The sequence below is a fragment of the Saccostrea cucullata genome, unplaced genomic scaffold, assembly GCF_032062105.1.
Source record: "Saccostrea cucullata isolate Sc308-1 unplaced genomic scaffold, CSIRO_AGI_Scuc_v1 ctg41, whole genome shotgun sequence".
Lineage (NCBI taxonomy): Eukaryota > Metazoa > Mollusca > Bivalvia > Ostreida > Ostreidae > Saccostrea > Saccostrea cuccullata.
In genome coordinates, this window is record NW_026930623.1 from 209734 (window position 1) to 231135 (window position 21402).

At 33.8% G+C, this 21402-nt stretch overlaps 1 protein-coding gene across 4 annotated transcripts in view; it reads right to left on the reverse strand.

Annotated features, from left to right (window-relative positions):
• Window positions 1-1345: 1345 nt before the first annotated feature.
• Window positions 1346-21402, reverse strand: part of LOC134229339 (neuroligin-4, X-linked-like) — a 59447-nt gene continuing 39390 nt past the window's right edge. For 3 of the 4 annotated variants that reach the window (XM_062711080.1, XM_062711079.1, XM_062711077.1), the window contains exons 2-6: window positions 6161-6310; window positions 4062-4250; window positions 3093-3897; window positions 2897-3000; window positions 1346-2540 (exon numbers count right to left, since the gene is read on the reverse strand). In XM_062711080.1, the coding sequence (XP_062567064.1) occupies window positions 1633-2540; window positions 2897-3000; window positions 3093-3897; window positions 4062-4250; window positions 6161-6310 (2156 nt within the window). In that variant the 3' untranslated portion in view covers window positions 1346-1632. Of the gene's footprint in view, window positions 2541-2896; window positions 3001-3092; window positions 3898-4061; window positions 4251-6160; window positions 6311-16021; window positions 17259-21402 lie in introns of those variants that run through there. The other variant, XM_062711078.1, reaches the window with a different exon arrangement.

Consider the following 21402-nt stretch of genomic DNA (forward strand, 5'->3'; position numbering starts at 1 on the left):
TTCTTGTGTTAGGGCGGGGTTCTATTGACTATATAGTGAAAATGCATTAAATCTTTCAAAATCTTCTTCTCTTGTCCTAGGTATGAAGTAAACTAACTAAGTACATAGTTCTGATGAGCAAGAGTGCTTCTACTAAATTGTGAATTTTATGACCCCATGGTTAGGGGTTATGGTGTTAGGGCGTGGCTCTATAATGATTATATAGTGATAATACATTACATCTATGAAAATCTTTTTCTCTACTCCTGGGTAATAAGCAGATGAAATATTTATATAGTTATGAAGTGCAAGGGCTCTTCTTCCAGAATTGTGAATTTCATCGCCCATGGGCCTGGGATACCAAAAGGGGGGGGGGGGGCTCTACTTATATACTGAAAATGAATTGTTTGAAATCTGCTCCTTGGTATTAATCAAACATTTGTGATAAGCAAGTGTGCCTTTTCAAAAATTTTGCAATGTGTAGACCTAGGCTCAGGGGTTCATGTGTGATAGGGGCACTCCTGATTATTGCTGAATATTACTGATTAGTTGACATGCATTTTTGTTCCCCTACCATGATATTATGGGTATTAAGTAAACAAACTAAACAATTGCTAATTGTATAGTTATGATTAGAAATGGTGCCTATTTCAAAATTGTGAATGCCATAGCTTAAAACATGAACCAAAGTCAATCATTTGAAAGTTGTTGCATGATGCTCAGGTGACCTATAAGGCCCATGGGTCTCTTGTATTTCTTTCAGCCTTGGGTTATGAATTGTTGAAATTCTATACCTCTTTATCCGACCTTTTTCTCTTCAAGTTATTTCCTAAATGCAAGATGGCCGAATCAACATAAATGATACATTATGGGAGGCTCGCTATTTTCTGATAGATATTGTATTAAATAATGAAAGACCACGGCCAAACAAAGATCAACACACTTAGAAGGTTTAAAGGCCGGAAGGTTTAAGTATAATACAAGTATTATAATACTTTTGTATTATAATATGGCAAATCTTACAAGATTGAAATTTTCTCTCTGTCAAAGTAATAAAAATGGAGGATTTTTGATTTTTATCGTGCTATGCACTGCTTGCATACAAAAAATAATTGATGTGCCATTTCATTTCATTGGTTGAAAGTGATAGGTAAGTTAAGATTTGTATTAGGAAATAGAGCATTGCTCTATTCTTAAAGGCCGGTATACACGGTAAGATTTGTATTATAGGATTTGTATTATAATACAAAATCTTATGATACACTGTATTAAGAGTGTATACACAGTAAGATTTTGTATTATAATACAAATCTTATAATACAAATCTTACCGTGTATACCGGCCTTAAGAAGCATATGGCAAACCATTGAAATTTTTCTTTATTTTTTTTATATGCATACAAAAAATAATTGATGACTTAACAACAAGAAGCAATGATTTAGTGACATATAAAAACGACGCAATATAATTTAATTTGTACACAATTTCTAACTCGTTAAAAATGCCATCATAATTTTGGTTTTCCTCAATTCTACTGCTCTCAGACATAAAACATAGATGGATAATATGATCATGATAATATGATAAATAGAAGACGTAATTGCACTCTACCAATCTGTAATCAAGTTAAAAGACAATAACATTACATCATTGTCAGACAAGCGTTATCGTATCATTTGTTGTTGTTGAATTTCGAATATTGTTCATTTTATCTTTTGATTTGGTATTATTCGCTGCATATTTGGAATTTGATATATTGCCTAGAGGAGGGTCTTTTTGTATCACGGGGGCGTCTTTTGTAAGAGTGGGTGGAACACTCGATTTATGATTTAAAACGTTCTTTTGGTTAACACCCGATGAAGCGCACGATAAAGTTGACAACGATTCGTGCGATGATTCTTGGGCAACGTCACTGGGAGTCTTACTTATCACAGAATATAAAGGATTACTTTGAATGTTAGGTTTACTATTAAGGTCAACATCTGGCTCACGGTCGGGTGGTTCCTTCATTACTGTTTCCTCTTTCTGTGTTTTGTGTCCTTCATCTGGGAAATCATCTGGATCAATGTGTTCCTGCTCTATTGCCTCTCTGTTTAATCTTTGTATCCTCCGTCTTTGGTAATAAACAGCAGAAAATAGTAATATATTTATGAATAACAGCGAACATCCAATAGCTACGGTGATACTTAAAGGTACGGAGTTACTAAGCTTCGACTCCTGGCCGGCTTGGTGTTCTGAGGGGGGCTTTGTCTGTTCCAGAGAGTCTTCTCTCTTCCTCTTCTCTTTGCTGGAATTACCAGCGTCATCATGGTGGTAATATCCCCCGTTACTGTCAAATGGGGGTGGTGAGGGAGGGATTGGTGGGTGGGGTGGGAATATTTTTTTGAAATTTGTAGTCAGCCTGTGAGGTTCATCAAAGGTCGCCATGTTGTTTTGGTCTCTAAGTTCATGTTCTCTCGGGTCAGATACTGGCTTCATCGGTTTGTTTAGTTTAGGAATCAGATCTAACCAAAGCGATAATTGTTTCCCTCTGTAATGACTCGACACTGAAGTATTTGAACCTGAAATATGCGTAAAAAACATAAAGTTGTCTGGAAACATCGTGCATGTCTCTTGCACTGATTGCTAATTATTTTTTATTTGCCTAAGTGATTACATTTACTTGTTTTCATTAAGTCATTAGATTTTAACGCTGCATACATTTTGTGGCAATATGCCCAATGACATTTAGCATTAGCGTACATGTACTCCTAAAACGAACCATAATAGTTATTTAGCTGTAGAGCCAAATATAATGCATGAATCTCTCTATAAAATTTTAACTTAATTAATTTTCAAAATAAACACGTTTGTGCGAACTGCGAATCATCATTATCAGCTAGTTTATGGTAAAAACTATTGTAAATGCAATGCTTACCAAAGTGAAGAAACATCTGCTGATTCCTGTCATACTTTGGCCAACCCGGGCTACTGCGAATTTTCTGTTCAAATGTCAACTCACCGTCATGTTTGTTAGGGTCACTGAAATAACAATACAATAGCTTTTAGTTATGGGCAGCAAAGAATCTACCTGAAAATCTTAATGGCAATCATAAAAAAAAATAAACGATTACCCTGTTTTGGCAAAGTTTGTCCAGTACGACATCATTGTCTTGCTGATTTCTTTCTCCACCTGGGTGAATTTGTCCGAGAAAGGTGTCACGCCCTCTACTAGAGGAGCTCCGAAGACGTAGGCCAGCTCATCCCCGTGGACCGCGCTTGTCCAGTTATGATACTGAGCAGTGTCCGATACTGTGGCATGTGTAAAGGCATAGAAGTAAGTATCTGTGTTCAAAGAATGCTGTTGTGTCATTCTAATCAATGGAGCAACGTATAAGCCGTCACTCAATAGCTGTAAAACGTTGTCTCTTCGCGTGAAATCATCTTGTACGGTGTCCCATGACGTATACTGATGATACAAAACTTCGTAAATTTTTTGACGATTAAAGCGGAAGTTATTCAAAACAAACGTCCGAAGTATCTCTGACTTCCTTTCTTCACTGATTCCATTAGTGAGTTCTTTTTGTTTTAGATACATATAAGCTTCGCTGCTGGTTACCCCAAAAATAACAGGAATTGTAGTAAAAGTATTGTGTGATTGTTTCATTAAATTTTCCACCGAGTCCTTGAAAATTTCACCATAAGGATTAGGAGAAGGGGCCATACATGAGTAATACTTCGGGGCTGCTGGCGAGCTGTTTACCAGGTCCTGAGCACTTCGACTTTTGAGGCACTTTGTGAGACCCTCGACGTCATTGGTGAAGCTGGAACAGTTGACATTCCGGGCTAGCCAATGAGCGCAGGAGTGAGAGTCATAAGACACCGCCCACGGACTCAGTGCTGATCCACTCTGGATAACAGCTCTTTGAAAATATTTTCCTACAAAAAGGCAAACAACATCTGTGGTAATACACAATGTCTACCGGTAATATAGTATCTTCTGTCTATATTCGCCGTATTATATTTTGTTTTTACTTACCAGATGGCAGTCAATAAATAATTTATACAATGTAACAATGCATATAGGGAATGAGCAGGAGTACCTTTTTCTGATAACGAGGAGAGCATTAAAATGTTGACGAGGGCGGCTCCGTGCCCGTGACCAAACAGCGTGACCTTTTTGGGATCTCCGTTGAATGCTGCAATATTGTCCTGGATCCACTGCAGCACGGCCAGGATGTCCATCAGAGCTTGGTTACCCTGAGCTGAGCTGTGCCCGGTGTTAAGGAAACCTGTACAGGAAAGATGATAAGCAAGATAGAGAAAACCTTAACAAGGAACAAGATAAGCAGGATAGAGCAAACCTTAACAGGAAATAAGAAGAATGATACCTAAGAGGCTAGAGCAATCAATCCCAAATTTAATTCATATATATATGAAGTTGATATTACACTGTTCATCAAAAGTTCTTTTTCTTAAGAAAAAATTAAAAAGACTAAAATTTGCGTAAGATTTCTCATTATACATTGCATATACAAGCTGATCAAAATCTTTAAAAAATAACAGCTCGATTTTGCAAATAACTTGAAATTCTGTGTTTTTTGTAATGAATATAATACCATATTCTAATAAGCCAACAAAACGAGACAAAATGTGATGAAAAGCGAAAAATAATGAACGCACTTCTTAACAAAAAAATAAATAGCAGAAACAACGAGTTATTAAGATAGAACAGGTTATTGAACTAAACCATTTTTGGATTTAAAAGGATATTCAACTTCCAACTATAGCTATATGAATATATGATGCTACCATATTAAGGAAGGGGTCGTATTGTTAGAAAACATCACAAAAGTCATATGCTTACATGGTCATGAAATTTCAACTTTGTATAACTTTATTTAAAAAATACATGAAAAACATTTTTTATTTGAAATAAAATTTTATTTTTAATTGTCTTTTACTTTTAGGAAGATAGAATAAAGAATGTCAATATAGAAATTACTAGTAATGATTATTGAATATTAATTTTATATAATTTCATATCTGAATTATTTCAGTTTCTGTCATTATGTGCACTTTTATAAATAATGTGTATAAGTGGCACAATATATATGTTATATACATGAAAATAAATTATACGGGACTAAAATAAACAATCGGGCGTGGTATACGGTTTATTATAATACAAAATCGAGTAATTTATAGTACAGCTGTTGTTATGCAAATAGGTCTTACTCCGCGCAGTGCACATTTGTTGATGTTTTCTCTCTTTGTTTTGATTGTTTATTTTCTAATTCTTCGCAACCTCTGTTGATTCAAAGTAAAAACAACATGTATGTGTGAGATTTTATTTTATAAGCTGTTTAAAATTAACAATGGATATCGCCAATTTGTCAATGTACATTAGCACTATTTTTAATAACGTGTTTTAAAGAATCAATATTGTTGAGTCCTTTGCCGCCGCAGTTTAGATGAGAAAAAATTGCCAGGTGATCGCAATGAGGCTGCATCGAAAACGATGCGCCTCAAAAATACATGTATTTTAAAATTTTATTTTTCATTTGTCTCCCCGAATACCGATCCATTTAATGTGTTAAGTTTTATAACAAATATTATCAAAGCTTGCATAATAATCTTTTAAACACGACAAAAAGAAGCGCGAGTACATCAACTGTTATTTGAAACGCGTTTTGTTTTTCTTTATTAGTGAAGTAAATTCTATCGTTAATGTTTCGAAAAAAATGTTTAAAATGAAATACTGTGCTTTTATTCATGAAAGGAAATGAAGAATAACATACAATTTCCTTAATTCGGATAGAATTTTTAATAAAAGAGATCCATTCAATTATTAGGAATTACACTCCAGAAGAAGTCAGACTGACACGTCACTATGACGACTTTGCTTTGATATATGCCAACGGCATCTAATTTGTAAAGTCAGATTCTCGTAACACAGCAATTTTACCCCAGAAAATGAATACAAAACATCGAAATAAATAAAATTGCGGTATCGGCTTAAGAAAAAAGTAAAAGAATACGGAAACTGACCCGATTCTGAATCGAATGTTTCTTCATTGTACATAACTCAGTATTAACAACTGTAGGATGACGTCAGACGTTTTGTTTTAATGTGGAACTGATTAAAGAGAATGCTGTAATACTCAACAAGAACGCCTAGTCTATAGTTAATGGTACTCACCAAGAACGCCTAGTCTATAGTTAATGGTTATGACTATCACATCGCCGTAACTCGCCAATACGCTACCATCATAGGCATTTCCGGTCCCTATTTCGTAAGATTCACCATGGACGAAAACCATTACGGCAAAAGGCGTGGTATCTGTCCATTCTGCAAAAATCGGAAAGAAACTGAAAATCAAATGAATCTTTCAATATCTGAACAATTCACTGATAAAATACCAGGGCCTGAGTCATCATTCTTCGAGACTTGTTGTAATCAATCGCTCTTCTGGATTAATACATGTTAAACAAACTTTAAGAAAAAAAGCAATATTTCTCATAGAATTAATACTAACATAATTAACTTAAATGATATTTTCCAGGTGGAGAATTTTGTAAAGATTTTGTCACAGTGTCAAAATTATGTGCAATTTTTTTTTTTTTGGGGGGGTCGATTTTTTAATGTCATGATTTATAAGCTCTAGATTTCTATGAGAGGGGATGCTCCGCTTTCCGGTGTCCATATCAGCATAATTATCTATCGAGAAATCAAATATTAAAAGAAATATTGCTCAAATGTCTAAACTTAAAAAAAAAAATAATAATAAAGTCTGGATTTGCCATTATAAAACGAAAATTGAGTTATCTTTATTTCACAAATTACTTTCAGTTGTGCTTCAGGGAATATTTACTCACGGGACTCATTATCGCGTTTTAAATCGGTCAAGTTTGCAAATGAATTATCACAGACAAAACGGCATATCTCCTCTGATTATTATTTCTCCCAAAAGATCGCGAATCGAAAACAGAAACTTGAGATGATTCAAAATGCTTTGGGTTAATTTGTTGACGATAAAAATAAAGGGAGTTCATTTAATTTCTTTTCAACAGAAAACAGAATAAAATCTATTTAAAACACGTCTATGGTCTCATCAACAAAGAGGCCGGAAAACCATTTAGCTACGTTAAACGTTATGGCCGTATGTGTATCCGTTTCGACACCATAATAGAAGTATTCTGAAGATGCACATGTTTTTATTGAATTTTCGAAAATTTTTATCGTCGAAGCAAAAAGAATACCTTTTTTTCTTATTTGCTTTATACGCTATATGATTTAGGTACCGTAATCAATGATGATTTTTTTTATAAGGATAGATATTTTTCAATTTAGCTTAAATTAAGTTATGGACTAATTGAAACTTATACAGTTCTCCTGGGTTATTTTCAAGCCAATACTTTTTCGAAAATCTGCATTAGGTTTATTTATTTTATAAAGCTATTAAGTGCAGATGCTTTGATTAAAGTTTTACATTAACCAATATTCTGACTTGCATTAATTCGCCCCGAATCTAATCCACTAATGGAAATCTTTAATGCAGCAATAAGTGTAAACACCGAAGAAGAAAACGAACCCTTTCATATTCATTTAACGAGGCCTTTCGAATACAGAATGCCGTATCAATTCATAATTTAGGACTACAGAACTTGACATAAGATGCTGATGCAGTAGCGCGGTGCGGTTTTTTCCTGCAGACGTTATCTAATCAACTATTACAAAGACCAAATTTCACAGGAAGCGAGGCTTTCTCGAACACTGCTTTGTCTCAGAGAGGGAACTTCAAAGCTAATCACGTTCCATTTCGTTTTAGCAAATGATTAAATAGAGAGCCAAAGTTATATTACTTTTTCTAATCGCTACAGCAATTTTAATGTTCAGACAGTTTGAGTCTATTTCAAGGAGGTTGAAATATCCGTTTTTTTGTATATTTGGGTAGGCTAAATACGTAACTAAAAATGAAAAACATGCAGATAAAACTCGTTAATCCGAATGCTTGAATATCAACAAAATTGTGAGAAAAATTTAAAGTAATATCTTTTTAGCTCTACTGGTCAGAGACCAGAAGAGCTTATGCGATAGTAATGCGTCCGTCGTCCGTCCGTCTGTCTGTCTGTCTCTCCGTCTGTAAACAATTTTTCAAAATGCTACTCCTCCTACAGTTTTGGTCTGATTTCAGTATAACTTGGCACACAAGTAGACTACACTAAGAATAGATACATAATAATTATTCTGTGTATCGGTTTTTGATTTCAATGCACGGTGTTGCCGTTGTTACTAAAATTAGAAATTTTTGTTAAAATCATTCAAAATGCTTCTCCTCCTACAATTAAAATCTGATTTCAATATAACTTGGCACACAAGTAGACTACACAAAGATACATAATTCTATTTGGCAGTTTTTGGTTTCGATGCACGGTGTTGCCATTGTTACTAAAAATAGAATTTAACAAAATACTTTCAAAATGCTCCTCCTCCTACAGTTTTGGTCTGATTTCAATATAACTTGGCACACAAGTAGACTACACTAAGATACATAATTCTGTATATAGGTTTTTGTTTCAATGAATGGTGTTGCTGTTGTTACTTTTTAAAAAAAGAAATTTCTTTTAAATACATTTAAAATGCTACTCCTCCTACAGTTTTGGTCTGATTTCAATATAACTTGGCACACAAGTAGACTACACCAAGATACATAATTCTGTGTATCGGTTTTTGTCAATATTCTGTTTCTTGCTTTTGTAAAGTTTTATATCCCAACTGCTACTTTTTCTTTACTATAAGTACAAACCAGTAGAGCTTCAGTCTCGACAGAGACTTCTGGTTTTAATAGTGGAAGAAAAGAAGCTGTGCCTTACAATAGTTTTTTTTTTGGGGGGGGGGGGTTAAATAAGATGTTTGCTGTTAGTAACCATGGTATCATCCTTTATCAAAATTAAATACCGACATAAAGAACAATAGAGTATAATATAGTTACAAAGTTTTCGTACATTTCTGTTCTAAGATTTCAAATCAAAAAGCATTAATAATTTGTGTGAACGGATTAGCATTTTGAAAATTGTTACGACGGATTTTTCTGTTGTTTCCCGATCATGACAATGAGCAAACGGCGGGTGTGACCAGTCAGAAGGGATGTTCAATTCTCTATAGTACCTGATCCCAACTCTGATGTTTTGGAGGTCTGTGTTTGCTCTGTTCCTATTTTGTATTTTTTATAGACTTATGAGCTTGAATACTGTTCATTATCTCTATATATTTCATTAAAAGACAAAGGAACAGCTAAGCTGTAGAGAGACAAACAGACAGGGGACACTTTTCACATAAGCTCTACGCTTAACGTAATCCAGTTAAAAGAGAAGGAAAATCAAAGGCCTGATGGCCTGAGAGGCGCATCGCAGTGAGGGTATAAAACTTTTTCTTCTTAGAAAAATTCAACGTAAATGTTAAGTGAATGAAATAAACCAGTTATAAGGATAAAAAAAAATTAAGTAAGGTTTCTTTGAGGTTCGAACAATTGAGCCATGGCATTTTTAGCCAGTCGATCAGGAGGGTGAAAAAAAATAGTCTGTTATATCAATTATGATTAATTGATATTTAATTAATTCATTATTGATTTTAATCATATTTTAATTTTTTTTTAAATTTTATTCTTTGACTATTAGCATAGTAGGAATCGGAGATGAAATAATGAATGACATTATAGAAATTACTGTGAAGTAATGATTATTGAATAATTCTACATAATTTCATATCTAAATTATTTCAGTTTCTTTCATTATGTGCACTTTTATAAATATCAAAACTTTGTTTTTAACTTCTTTTTCTCAATCAAAATGGCACAATAGTTATAAACATGAAATGGTCATAAAAATAATACAGGACTAAATAAAAACAATCCGGCTTGGTACACGGTTTATTATGAACCCCTCAATTGCGGCGATTCCCTCCAATATTTTCGATATAATTTTAGGTATGAAACCTTAGCGGTTAGGATTGAACTTTTAAAAAGTCTATGTTTATAAGGTATTAGAAACACTATAAATTGAAATTCACAGTAATTGCAGTTTTTATTAGTCAATCACCACATTTAACTGACATTTCACCAATATCCGATCATATCGCTGTTTGTGACCTCGTGGAAATATTTTCCCGATAGGTGGCGCTTGTGCAAGAATTTATTATTAATTTAAGAATTTTATGTACATCTTACTATTCGTTTACTCGAGTAAAAATAATAACATCCCCTTTATTTAAAAAAAACAACGATTCTGTTTCTATGTCTCAATTGCTAGTGATACATTTTTTAAAATAACGTTAGTGATGCTTCCTGATAGGAATACAAATAATTGCACCTTACAAAACCGAATAATTTATAGTACGAGCTGTTCTTATGCAAATAGATCTTTCTCCGCGCAGTGCACGTGCAGATAAGCTCCTTCGTTTGTTGATGTTTTCTCTCTTTGTTTTTAATTGTTTGTTTTTCGTAACCTTTATTGATTCAAAGTAAAAACAACATTTATGTGTGTGATTTTATGTTATTTGCTGTTTAAAATTAGATTATGGATATCGCCAACTTGTCAATATACATTGGCACTATTTTCAATAGCGTGATAAGAATCAATATTATTGAGTCCTTTGCCGCCGCTGTAAACAAGAAAGAAATGCTGGGTGATCGCAATGCGGCTGCATCGAAAACGATGCGCCTCAAAAAAAATACTTGTACAATGCAATATTGCGACTCAGTTGTCAATATATTCTTTTTTCTGTCCAAGTCCAAAAAAAATCTTAATATTCCAGATTATTAGCTCCAAAAATGGTTAATATATAACTATATGGTCAATCCAATTTTGCAATATAAAACGCAATTATGAAACGTTTTATTAGGTTTCAAATACATGTACTTGAGTACATTGTAGTCTCGTATACAGTCATCTGAAAAAATAAATCTGCAGCTTTTTTGTATTCAATGCCGTAATTGAGGGAGAAAATTCATTGCTAATAGGTAATATTTAAATCCAGAGGCGTAGTCACAAACTTAAAAGTGGGGGGGGGGGGCTCAAGTCCAGAAATTCTTTGACAAGGTTGGGGGGGGGGGGGGTAGTGGTCAACTTTTTTTCAAAGGCAAGTTACTTTCAATTCCAATTTTTCTACACAACTATATATTGATATTAATTCAAAATAGCTGTTATTTTGTCATTCATTAAAAAGTGGGGGGGGCACAGACATACTCTTGCCCCCCCCCCCACATCTGAAAGTGGGGGGGCTAGTGCCCCCGCTGCCCCCCCCCCCCCGTGACTACGCCTATGTTTAAATCCATCGAAAGGTCTTTTCACCATGAATATACATGCGAAGTATGAAATACCCAACTGTTCAAAACTTATGGCCATGGTTATAGTTTGGTTATATTTTTCCAAAACGTATGTCAAACTCCAACGTCAAATTTGGTGAAAGGTCTTGTCACAAGGCATACACTTGTTGAATATGAAAGCCATAGTCCCATCCACTCAAAAGTAAAAGTTAAGTGGAAGTTTAAAATTTTTGCGGACAGACAGGGCTTAAACTACATATCCCTGGATCTGAGTAAAAAAATTAACAACAAGAAAAGAGAACAAGAGATGTTTGTAAAACACTTAAGATCCCCCCCCCCTCCCTTTCCCTTAATAATGGGAATTTTTCCAAGTAACATAACTCTGTCCAAAGTCGTTTGATCGTACCTAAAACATAACTTGACCTAGATATTGTTATGAGTAATCTGTATAGCAGATTTCATCTCAATATGTGCAACCTGTGCAAAGAAAATGAACAGAAACTGCAAATAATTGGAATTTTTCTAAAAGTCCAAGGGGCATAATTCTATCCGAGATGGCTCGATCTTGCCCAAAACAGAGCTTCCCCTAGATGATATTCTTCTGATAAATCTGTATACTAAATTTCATGTCAATATGTTGAACCTCTGCAAAGAAAATGAACAAAAACTGCAAATGATTGGAATTTTTCAGAGTTCAAAGGGCATAACTCTGTCCAAAATGACCCGATCGTACCCAAAACAGAACTTGACCAAGATATTCTGATAAATCTGTATAGTATTAAATTTTATTTCCATATTTGCAACCTCTGCTAAGAAAATGAACGGAAACTAATAGTAAACCGATAGGCAGACCGACCGACAGCAGCAAAGCAATATTCCCTCTCTTCTTCGAAGGGAGACATAAAAAAAGAGTAAAAATTTACATCTAATTGAAATTCTTAAACAGAACTTTATTACGTACTGGTTATTCATTGTTGCATTAAATCAAAATGGTGTAAAGTCATCCCGGTCTTCATAAATCCTTTGAAATACTAAGTACATAATTAAATAAGAGCCTCCGTACACAATTTAAAAAGATGTTCATATTTATATGATGTTGTATAAAAATACTGGGCCGTGTAGATACTAGTCTAATTGCTCTTCTTTACACTGGTTTAAGTGTGTTTACGATTGTACTATTAGGAAACACCTTTCTCTGTCGTTTTCATTCAGAAATGACACGCGAAACTCTTCAGAAATCCTCAAAGTGATTGAAACAATGTCAGTTTATTCTCTTGAAAAGTGAGCAAAACCTACTTAACATCATTGCAACCGTAAACAAATTAGAAGGGAATCAAGCCATGTGTCAGAAATGGAGAGTGCTACACGTCAAGTGCTTAGAAATCTGTCTCAGAACAGCCCTATAGTATCTCTCTCTTTATCTGAAGCTTTATAGAAACCAGTTATCATGTATTATTAACATGTATCGCATGTAAATATGCGAGTTATTCCGGTAAAAAATAGAATCTCGCCAAGATAAATACCAGCACGCCGTTTACAAGGCATTGACCATCTATCAAGCTGTCGGTGGTATTTGTTAGTTCTAATTTCTTATTTTGTGAAACATTCATTTGTCCCAAGTTTACCCGGTATTTAATTAACTTTAAATAAATAATTAAAATCCTTTGCCTAAATAATATTAAATTTTACTTGAACTTACCATATGGTTTTACCAACTTTAATTATAACATGTTAAAAATGATGGGGTATCATCTCTCCCCAATGGTTGCTAATATCTAATTTAATTAAAAATGCTTCAAATTAATTTCTACATCACTTTTGAATTTTGTACCACTGTTAGGAAGGATAGGAAGGATGCACTTTGTCTTTCTTGTCAGATTTTATATACAATAAAAATGATTATAATTAAAGAAAGATAGTTACGTGTAAAAAAAAAAAAAGAATTGGTATATTGAAGCACAATATAATAGGTCCCCACACACCACCATCAAATAAACTTTGAACATAAAGATTTTACCACAAATTTAATATACTGAAAATGTGAAAATCTCATTTTCCAAAAACCTTGCCTTGGGATTGAAGCAAAACAAGTCTTTGACCGCCAGTATAGTATTTATCGATAGTTGATACGGCGCTCGAAAGGGAAATAATCGATGTATGATGCTCTTAAGGGAAATAAAAATCCATAGGTTGCAAATATTTGATTTCTCGCAGTAATAAACCCACAACCCTCCCAGAGAATTGGTACAATCTCTTTTCTTTGATGATGTACTATAATCAAGTTTCTTATGTAGTTATTATCAATCCTCGCTGAAACTGGAAGATGAGTCCTGGAATTGTGTCATACGGTACATACGACCCAGATCGTCTTTCCAAGAACTGGATTTCTATCTAGTATTTACTTTGTATATTTTGAATAAAATATTTGGCATTAATTGTGTGAAAACGCCTCAAACGTTCTTCATCATTACAAAATAGATCCTTGTTTTGGAGAGCATTTCACGTCAGTTCCACGCCAAATCACGTGTTCAAGTTTTGATATTTTTGCACCAAATTACGTATGATAGTCGATATGTTTATTTATAAAAACTTCAGTTTGCAGCATTTATGGCAGTTGTCACGACCATTCTTTCAATTTAAAAAGAAACACTTGCTCTTCAAATTTAATGATCAAGGGAAATTCATTGCCATTCTGTCAAAAATAATCACAAATTAACAGTACATGTGAGAAATCAAATATTTCCTGCGCGTGGAATGAGTATTCGGTTTTCACTGGACGTGCAGTTGAATTGCTTTTCAAATTTCCCTGTAATTATTTTCTTTAAAAAATTTTTTCGTTAAATTAAATTGAAACTTTAACGTGTTTTCCATCTTTCTACCCAAGGGAACGTCAAGAAATTGTGCTATCTACATGTACTCTAGTTGCGTGAACATGCGAAGCTTAATGTAAAATAGGTGAAGTCCACAGATTTAAAAAGCTACATGTGACCAAAACTGCTCGTTCAGCAATTTCAGCAAACTGATACTGACATGAATAATAAAGGATTTAGTTTATTAATTGGCGGTAAAAAGAATTATGGATTTTTTTAAATCATGTTCTCAATGTACCTATAGCTATCCAAATAAATAGCAAGTTCTGGATTACACTGCATTGCCAAATTGTGCATATAATTACAGGAAATTATAGCTTGACAATAACTGAATTTATTCTCATAAATGTACAAGCATTTAAATCCTTTGAGGGTGTAACAAATAACACAGATACGGACAGGAAACAATTGCATAAATAAACTGTGTTGAAATCCTCAAAGTCTTGATTGAAAAATAAAATGGCATTTTGTCAGGTCCGCCATTTACAACTACGTTCCATCACAAATTAAGTGTTACACAATCGTGAAATATTAATCATAATTATTAATAATTTTCCGACAGCGCAGACAGTTTTAAATTTCAGGAAAAAATACCTAACGCGCGAGCGGATTAGGGCTTGAACGTTTTTCCCCTCTGGTATTCTGTTATCAAATATAGTCTTCTAACAAACCTTTATAGAAAAACACAATAAACTGGAGTTTTCGCAAATGTTCAACATCCACATTTGGTCATTGCGCGGCTGGCGCATTTTATTTTTGGTCTGTCAATGACTGTGGGTGCTAAGAATCAGTGCAAACAAATTATCAGCTAGGAAAACCACAATGTTAGATCCATTGGTTTGGTCATTATCTGCAAAATTCCATTAACCAGACGATAAAATACTTACAAAATATTTCTTAACTTAACTTCCGGTCATAAACAGTACTAATATCAACGAAACGAAAAAAAGAAGCAAATAGAAATTAGATGAAAGACGTCTGCAAAATCAATGAGTGATCAGGCTGAGAGACTTGGCTGTCTTTGAAAAGAAATTTATGTGAAGAAATTATTGTACACATTCTCATACCGTAAGAACCAAAGCGCCAGTCTTTTAAACCAGACACCACTTTACCACACAAGAATTCGAGGGTTTTGGTTCGACGATTTTTATTATGCTTTTAAAAGTAAAGAACGGAATAATAAAAAAGAAGATATTTTATTGCTCCCGAAACGCATTCCTTGAATCTCTCTATATTTGTTTATGTTATTAGAATTTCATTATGCCAGCGACAGTCTTAGATGCATGCTTAGGTATAAGCATGCAGCAGAATTACTTAAAACGCAGTCTCCAGTCTTTGTCTGCTGTATAATTGTTTTATCAAATTTGATTTATGAAACAAAGTCATGAAATTCTTTTTCAACATTAGACAAGGGAAGACAATGAAGTATGCAATAATTACTTTAGTCCACTATATCTCGAAGAGATATTTGAGAAATAAAAACATCTTCCAACTCTGCACTTGCAATAGACTTATGCATATAGATCATAAGTAAATGATAAAAATACGACTTTACGACGCACATCATTCCTAAAAATCCTCAGATTTGTAGCATGAGCTAGTATTGATTAAGCATTATTATGCAACTTTAATGGAAATATGCATATAATTTACATGCAATGTAGAAAAAATGTACAGCGTGCGACAACCAACTAATTAATAGTTTTCCCTTTTTTCTTCTGCACGTGCATTTGCACCCAAACACAGTAGATAGAGCCAATGTGTATGCTACCTACAGTATCGAAGTGTCAGCTTTATAGCTGACTTTGGACAACATAATGGTGATAACATCAACTGAACTGATACAAGTGTGAATCGTGATCTTACCTCGAGATGGCAGAAAGACATTCAATGCCAGACAGTCGTCAGCTTGCATTTTAGTGTAATTTGACCGATGGTACAAGCGAATCACATGAAAACGTGGCAACACCTTTAAAAGCTCTCTTAAAGAATTTTCGTGGCTTATGTCTTCTTGGGGGCAAACACTCAGCCATTTATTAGCAATATGTGTTTTATTCCATTCCGGGTCATACACTTTGTGATTGCCTACAGATCCATATTTAAGTCCTCTGTACACTTCGACAGGGGTCCAATGTGAGCCCTTGAAAGTTACAAGTAGTCCTCTTATTTCTCCATAACTAAGTTGAATTACAGATTGTCCCAGCTGACGAATTTCAAAAGATATTGATGATACACCCAGAATGACAACCAATAAAACAACTAATCTCCCTATCATTTTCTCCCATTCAGATAATCCAGAAAGAATATATGCAATCTGTTTCATAGCTAAGATCTCGTTGTTTGTTTCTATTAATAGGCCTGCTGAATGATTGAGTTTGCAAGGTTTCCCTTTAACTCTTTGCTCAACGGAAATACTTCTTGACTATCGCTGAGCTTCATCTGAGTTCAAAGATAGATAATATTACCATCTGTTTAAAACAACATGTTTAACGAACACGTACATGATCAAGCCAAGTTCACGATTGGAATATTCCTCTGCAAACCTCTCTAATTAGAGGAAGGGTGCATGGAATCCATAACATAATTCTGTCGTCTGACAATCGCGTGCCAAAAAATTCAATGCGCATGCGCTCAACCTTATAACAATTCTAGGCGAAAGACACAAAATAAAAAATCCATGTAATTGTCATAACAGCTCATAAAAATGTTTTATGATACTTTTCTAATACGTCTGAAAGATAGTCAATGAACAGAACACTACTTCACACATGCCACCAGACCTCTAACTAGTCCGACTATTCGATAAAATAGCCCGCTGCGCTAGAGGAATAGAATTACCTCCCAAATTCAATTCTCCAGTTCCCGTTATGTTGTTTTATTGTAAACAATTACACCCAAATTATATTCTGAACGACTTCCAAGTTTCCCTGGAGATGTGACGGGGTGGTTTACATCATGCTCCGATTTTTTTCCTATTTCGTAGATGGTATTAAGATACACTTGGAACGAAAGTAGAAGAATGCCCTGTCTTTGGTTTGTCCTGGATCAATAAATTAGAAGCCTTGTGATTAATGATACGCCTGATGAAAGAAAACCGACATTAAGTTGGGAAAGCTTCACCAGTGCCACGTCTCATTCCAGATGAATTTGTGACTGTTACGATCCTCATAGACTTTCTCTTTGTACAGCGTGCATCAGATATAATGCTTTTATTTATCAATTTCCATTTTGATGCATTTTTATCACCGATAACCACTCGTGTGACAATCTCAATCAAAAAATTTATTGTTTTTGGCTCCGATTGATCCTTCCAGTTTTCTCTCAAAATCAAGCGTCGACCATAATATTCTGTGATCAAACAGTTGAGCATGACTAATATTCTCTAACTACCCATAAAACACGGTTACACACATAATAAAATAACAATTTAAATTTGGATATCAAATATTTATGAGGTTTACTGCAGCATCAAGCATTCCCCTTCAAACCGATGCTTTGCCGAAATATCTCGCTATAAAATTTAAAAAAGGTTTTGGCTGAATAATTTTTAATGAAAAAATTATTACTTACCATTGTAATTTTAATAAAGAAATATCAAAGTATAATTTTCTAACGTTTGTGAAAATATAAAATACGGATAGGTCACGTGATAAAATATCCTACATGTGAATCCCGAAGAAATTATGGTAAGTTTGATTATACACCCGTATTTATCTATACCGATTCACGTTTAATAGGAATTTGAAAATAAGACCAACCCATATTTATATCCCGAATAGAATTGTCAGAAATTTGATCACATGATCATCCCATGTTTATATCCAGATGAATGAAACTAAATTTAGCATTTAGTACGCTGTTTAATGATTGTAGACAACTTATTTCTTCATTGTAAAATTAAGTCGGTAGTTAAATGTACGACTTAACGTTGAATTTGTGTTCATGTGACGAAACTGTTTTATACAAATTTTAATTCACATTTCTCAGATAATTTTAATTTTTAGGGAAACATTTGCAAAATTTGATAAGTTTTGTAAAAACCTTCGCAAAAATCATTGTTTCTTCATTTGTTATGTATGGTCAGACGGCATGGTGACCTATAAAGTGCATTACTTTTCAGGAAAGTTTGTCACATTACGTGGTACAGGTGTACATGTATACATACACACATATAATGGCATGCGATATTCATTTTATATGTATTTGTATATATATACTTCCAAACTTTGCAAAGGGAACAGAAATCAAAATTTCCATCAGCCAGGTTAGCCAATTGTAATAACGACTATTTGTAGATAATTTGAGAAACATAATACAATTTTCCCTGCTGTTCTATTTGATCAGTAGTTTTGAAGCAATTGGCTGGCATCGGAATGAAAAAGCTGGAGAGCAGAAAACACAATATTAATGAAAATAAAGTAATATTAGCGCCAGATCAATAGCAAAAACACACAAAGAGAGGGGATCGAAATTCACCAGTATAACAAGAGTGGTGTTTGACTGTTGTACCAAAATTGCCGCTAAGTGTTCCTAATGACATGATCAATGGTTCCTTCTTTTGCTTGGAAATCATAGCCCAAGTTTCTGTGAGAATTTCTCCATTACAGTCTTATCAGCTTTCCCACACTAAAACAAAATCACTTATTCTAGTTGTATTTGATAATTACCAATTTGAAGCACCCTTTAAGTGTATCTGATATCTCAAGATCCATTTGTTTTTGAACGAAGTAAGAATTTTGTGTTCAATGCCATTTTAAAAAATACGTATTATTCAAATTAATATCATTCTCACAAGTTGTTTCCGTGAATTTGATCTGCACAATTTCAATGAACACCGAACCCACTAGCCACACAATTAAAATGGGAGGGAAGAAAGGCCTACACAACACAAAGATACCTTTACTAGTAGTCAAAATTAATATTTTTCAACATCAATATAGGTTTATTTCTCAGTTGCTGTTAATAAAACTTTGTCAGCATTGAAAAAAAATATACATTGCGATTCTAAACTGTTTTTGATTTATTCAAAAAAGTTTATTGGAATTTCTGACCCCACCAGCAGTCTCAAAATATACGCACTGGTAGATTTTTTTTTTATTTTGTGGAAAAATTAATATGTATATATAATTCTCTGTAATTTTTGTAATAGATTAAAACTTAATAACAGTAATCATATTTTAGCTCTCTACAGCAAGTTCTTCAGGCATCTGAAACTTGAGAATAATTTGAAATGTTGAAAATTGCACTATTGTCAGAAATTAACCATTAAACATGGCTGAAAACATCTTATGTGGCAATTAGAAAGCTTAGCAGATGGAAAAGTTGGAGAAATTAACTAGCTACATAAAATTTGCCACTTTCCTGAAATGAATAAAATACCTCAGAATTTATAGAACATGTTTTCTTTACGTCACAATATTGGCATGCAGTTGTGCGAAAAGACTTTTGGTATTGGCCTTTAAGGTTTCCAGTCACGTTTAGAAAAACATAGAATGTGGTAACAATTACATTTTACAGAAATTCTACCATTGTGTCAATTACGGCTCAGCGTGAAAAGAAAACAAGGTGGCTTAAATACGACCTGTAATGTGAAATCGAATTTGGCAGCAACCATTCAAAAGTCTGAGTAAATGATGCACTTTTTATTTTTTTGCAGTCGGAACCTGCATTGAATGCTGCTCAAGGATTTAAAGTGGTCCGGAGACACGGAGGTAAAATGTCTCAGATCGAGTGTATATTAGAAACATTCCCCATCGTACATAAGGGAAAAACAGCATCTATTTTCTTAATATTTTTAGATTCAATCTAAAAAATTTTTCTGTGATTACAATACTACACACGGTTATTCTTAAAATTACATTATTTATATAATCAAGCTCGGGGGAAATAAAGTACTTGTAAAACATGATCAAAGAAAAATCCAGGAAATGCGGTTTCAAAATAATTTTTTATAAATACATGTATATGAATTGCACAAAGATTGAAATGTGTTATCTTAAAAAACTAAATTTTTAAAATAAAAGCTCAAAAAACTGATTATTATATTATATTGCCCAGTGGTTCTTGAGAAGAAGATTTTTAAAGATTTGTTCTATATATTTTTATGTAAAACTTGGATTCCCTATTGTGGCCCCGCCCTACCCCCGGGGGTCATGATTTTAACAATTTAATATATACACTACCCAAGGAAGTTTCCACATTAGTTTCAGTTTTCCTGACCCAGTGGTTCTTGAGAAGAAGGTTTTTGAAGATTTGTTCTATATATTTCTATGTAAACTTGGATTCCCTATTGTGATGGGGGTCATGATTTTAACAATTTAATATCTACACTACAGTGGTTCTTGAGAAGAAGATTTTTAAAGATTTGTTCTATATATTTCTATGTAAAACTTGGTTTTCATATTGTGGCCCCGCCCTACCCCTGGGGGTCATGGTTTTAACAATTTAATATCTACACTACCCAAGGATGTTTACACATAAGTTTCAGCTTTCCTGGCCCAGTGGTTCTTGAGAAGAAGATTTTTTAGACCCAACCCTAAATTATCTCCCCTTGTAAGAGGACTTGGCCCTTCATTTTAACAATTTAAACTTCTCTTCTCCCAAGGATGCTTTGTACCAAGTTTGACCTTCAAAGCGAAAATGTTTACAGACGGACGGACGATGTGATTGTAAAAACTGATTATTATATTATATTGCTGTTGAATATTGATGAAAGATACTTTTGTAGACAATTTCTGACTTTGCTGTTGAATTTCGATTGATAAAAAGCGGATTTCAGTTAAAGATTTTTCAAAGGACGATCAGTCTATTTCATCAGCAAAACTCGCTTATATAGCAAACACGCATATAACGATTTGACCTTCAAAGCGGAGTGATTTTCATACCCATAACTTCAAAATATATCATTTGTAAACTTACTGGCTTTAACGAATTACGCTTCTTACAAAGCAAAATCGTCCGTCCCTTACATTTCTTCTAAGCGTGTTTTATTGTAATTTGTACATACATGAATGATGTTTTTTTTTCCTGATGCCTTGTATTAAAAAAGCTTTTGGGAGAATCCCTTTGAACGTTCATATCGGTAAGAGGTACATGTATCTCAATCGCTTATCCACAACTAACTAAATGAAACTTAATTGGAATTTCACACTTTATTACACATTGCCACTGATGATTTTACACCTATATGTATTCAAAGAATGTTTGGTTGTACGTCGTTTAACGTCCTTCTGAAGAATATTCACTCA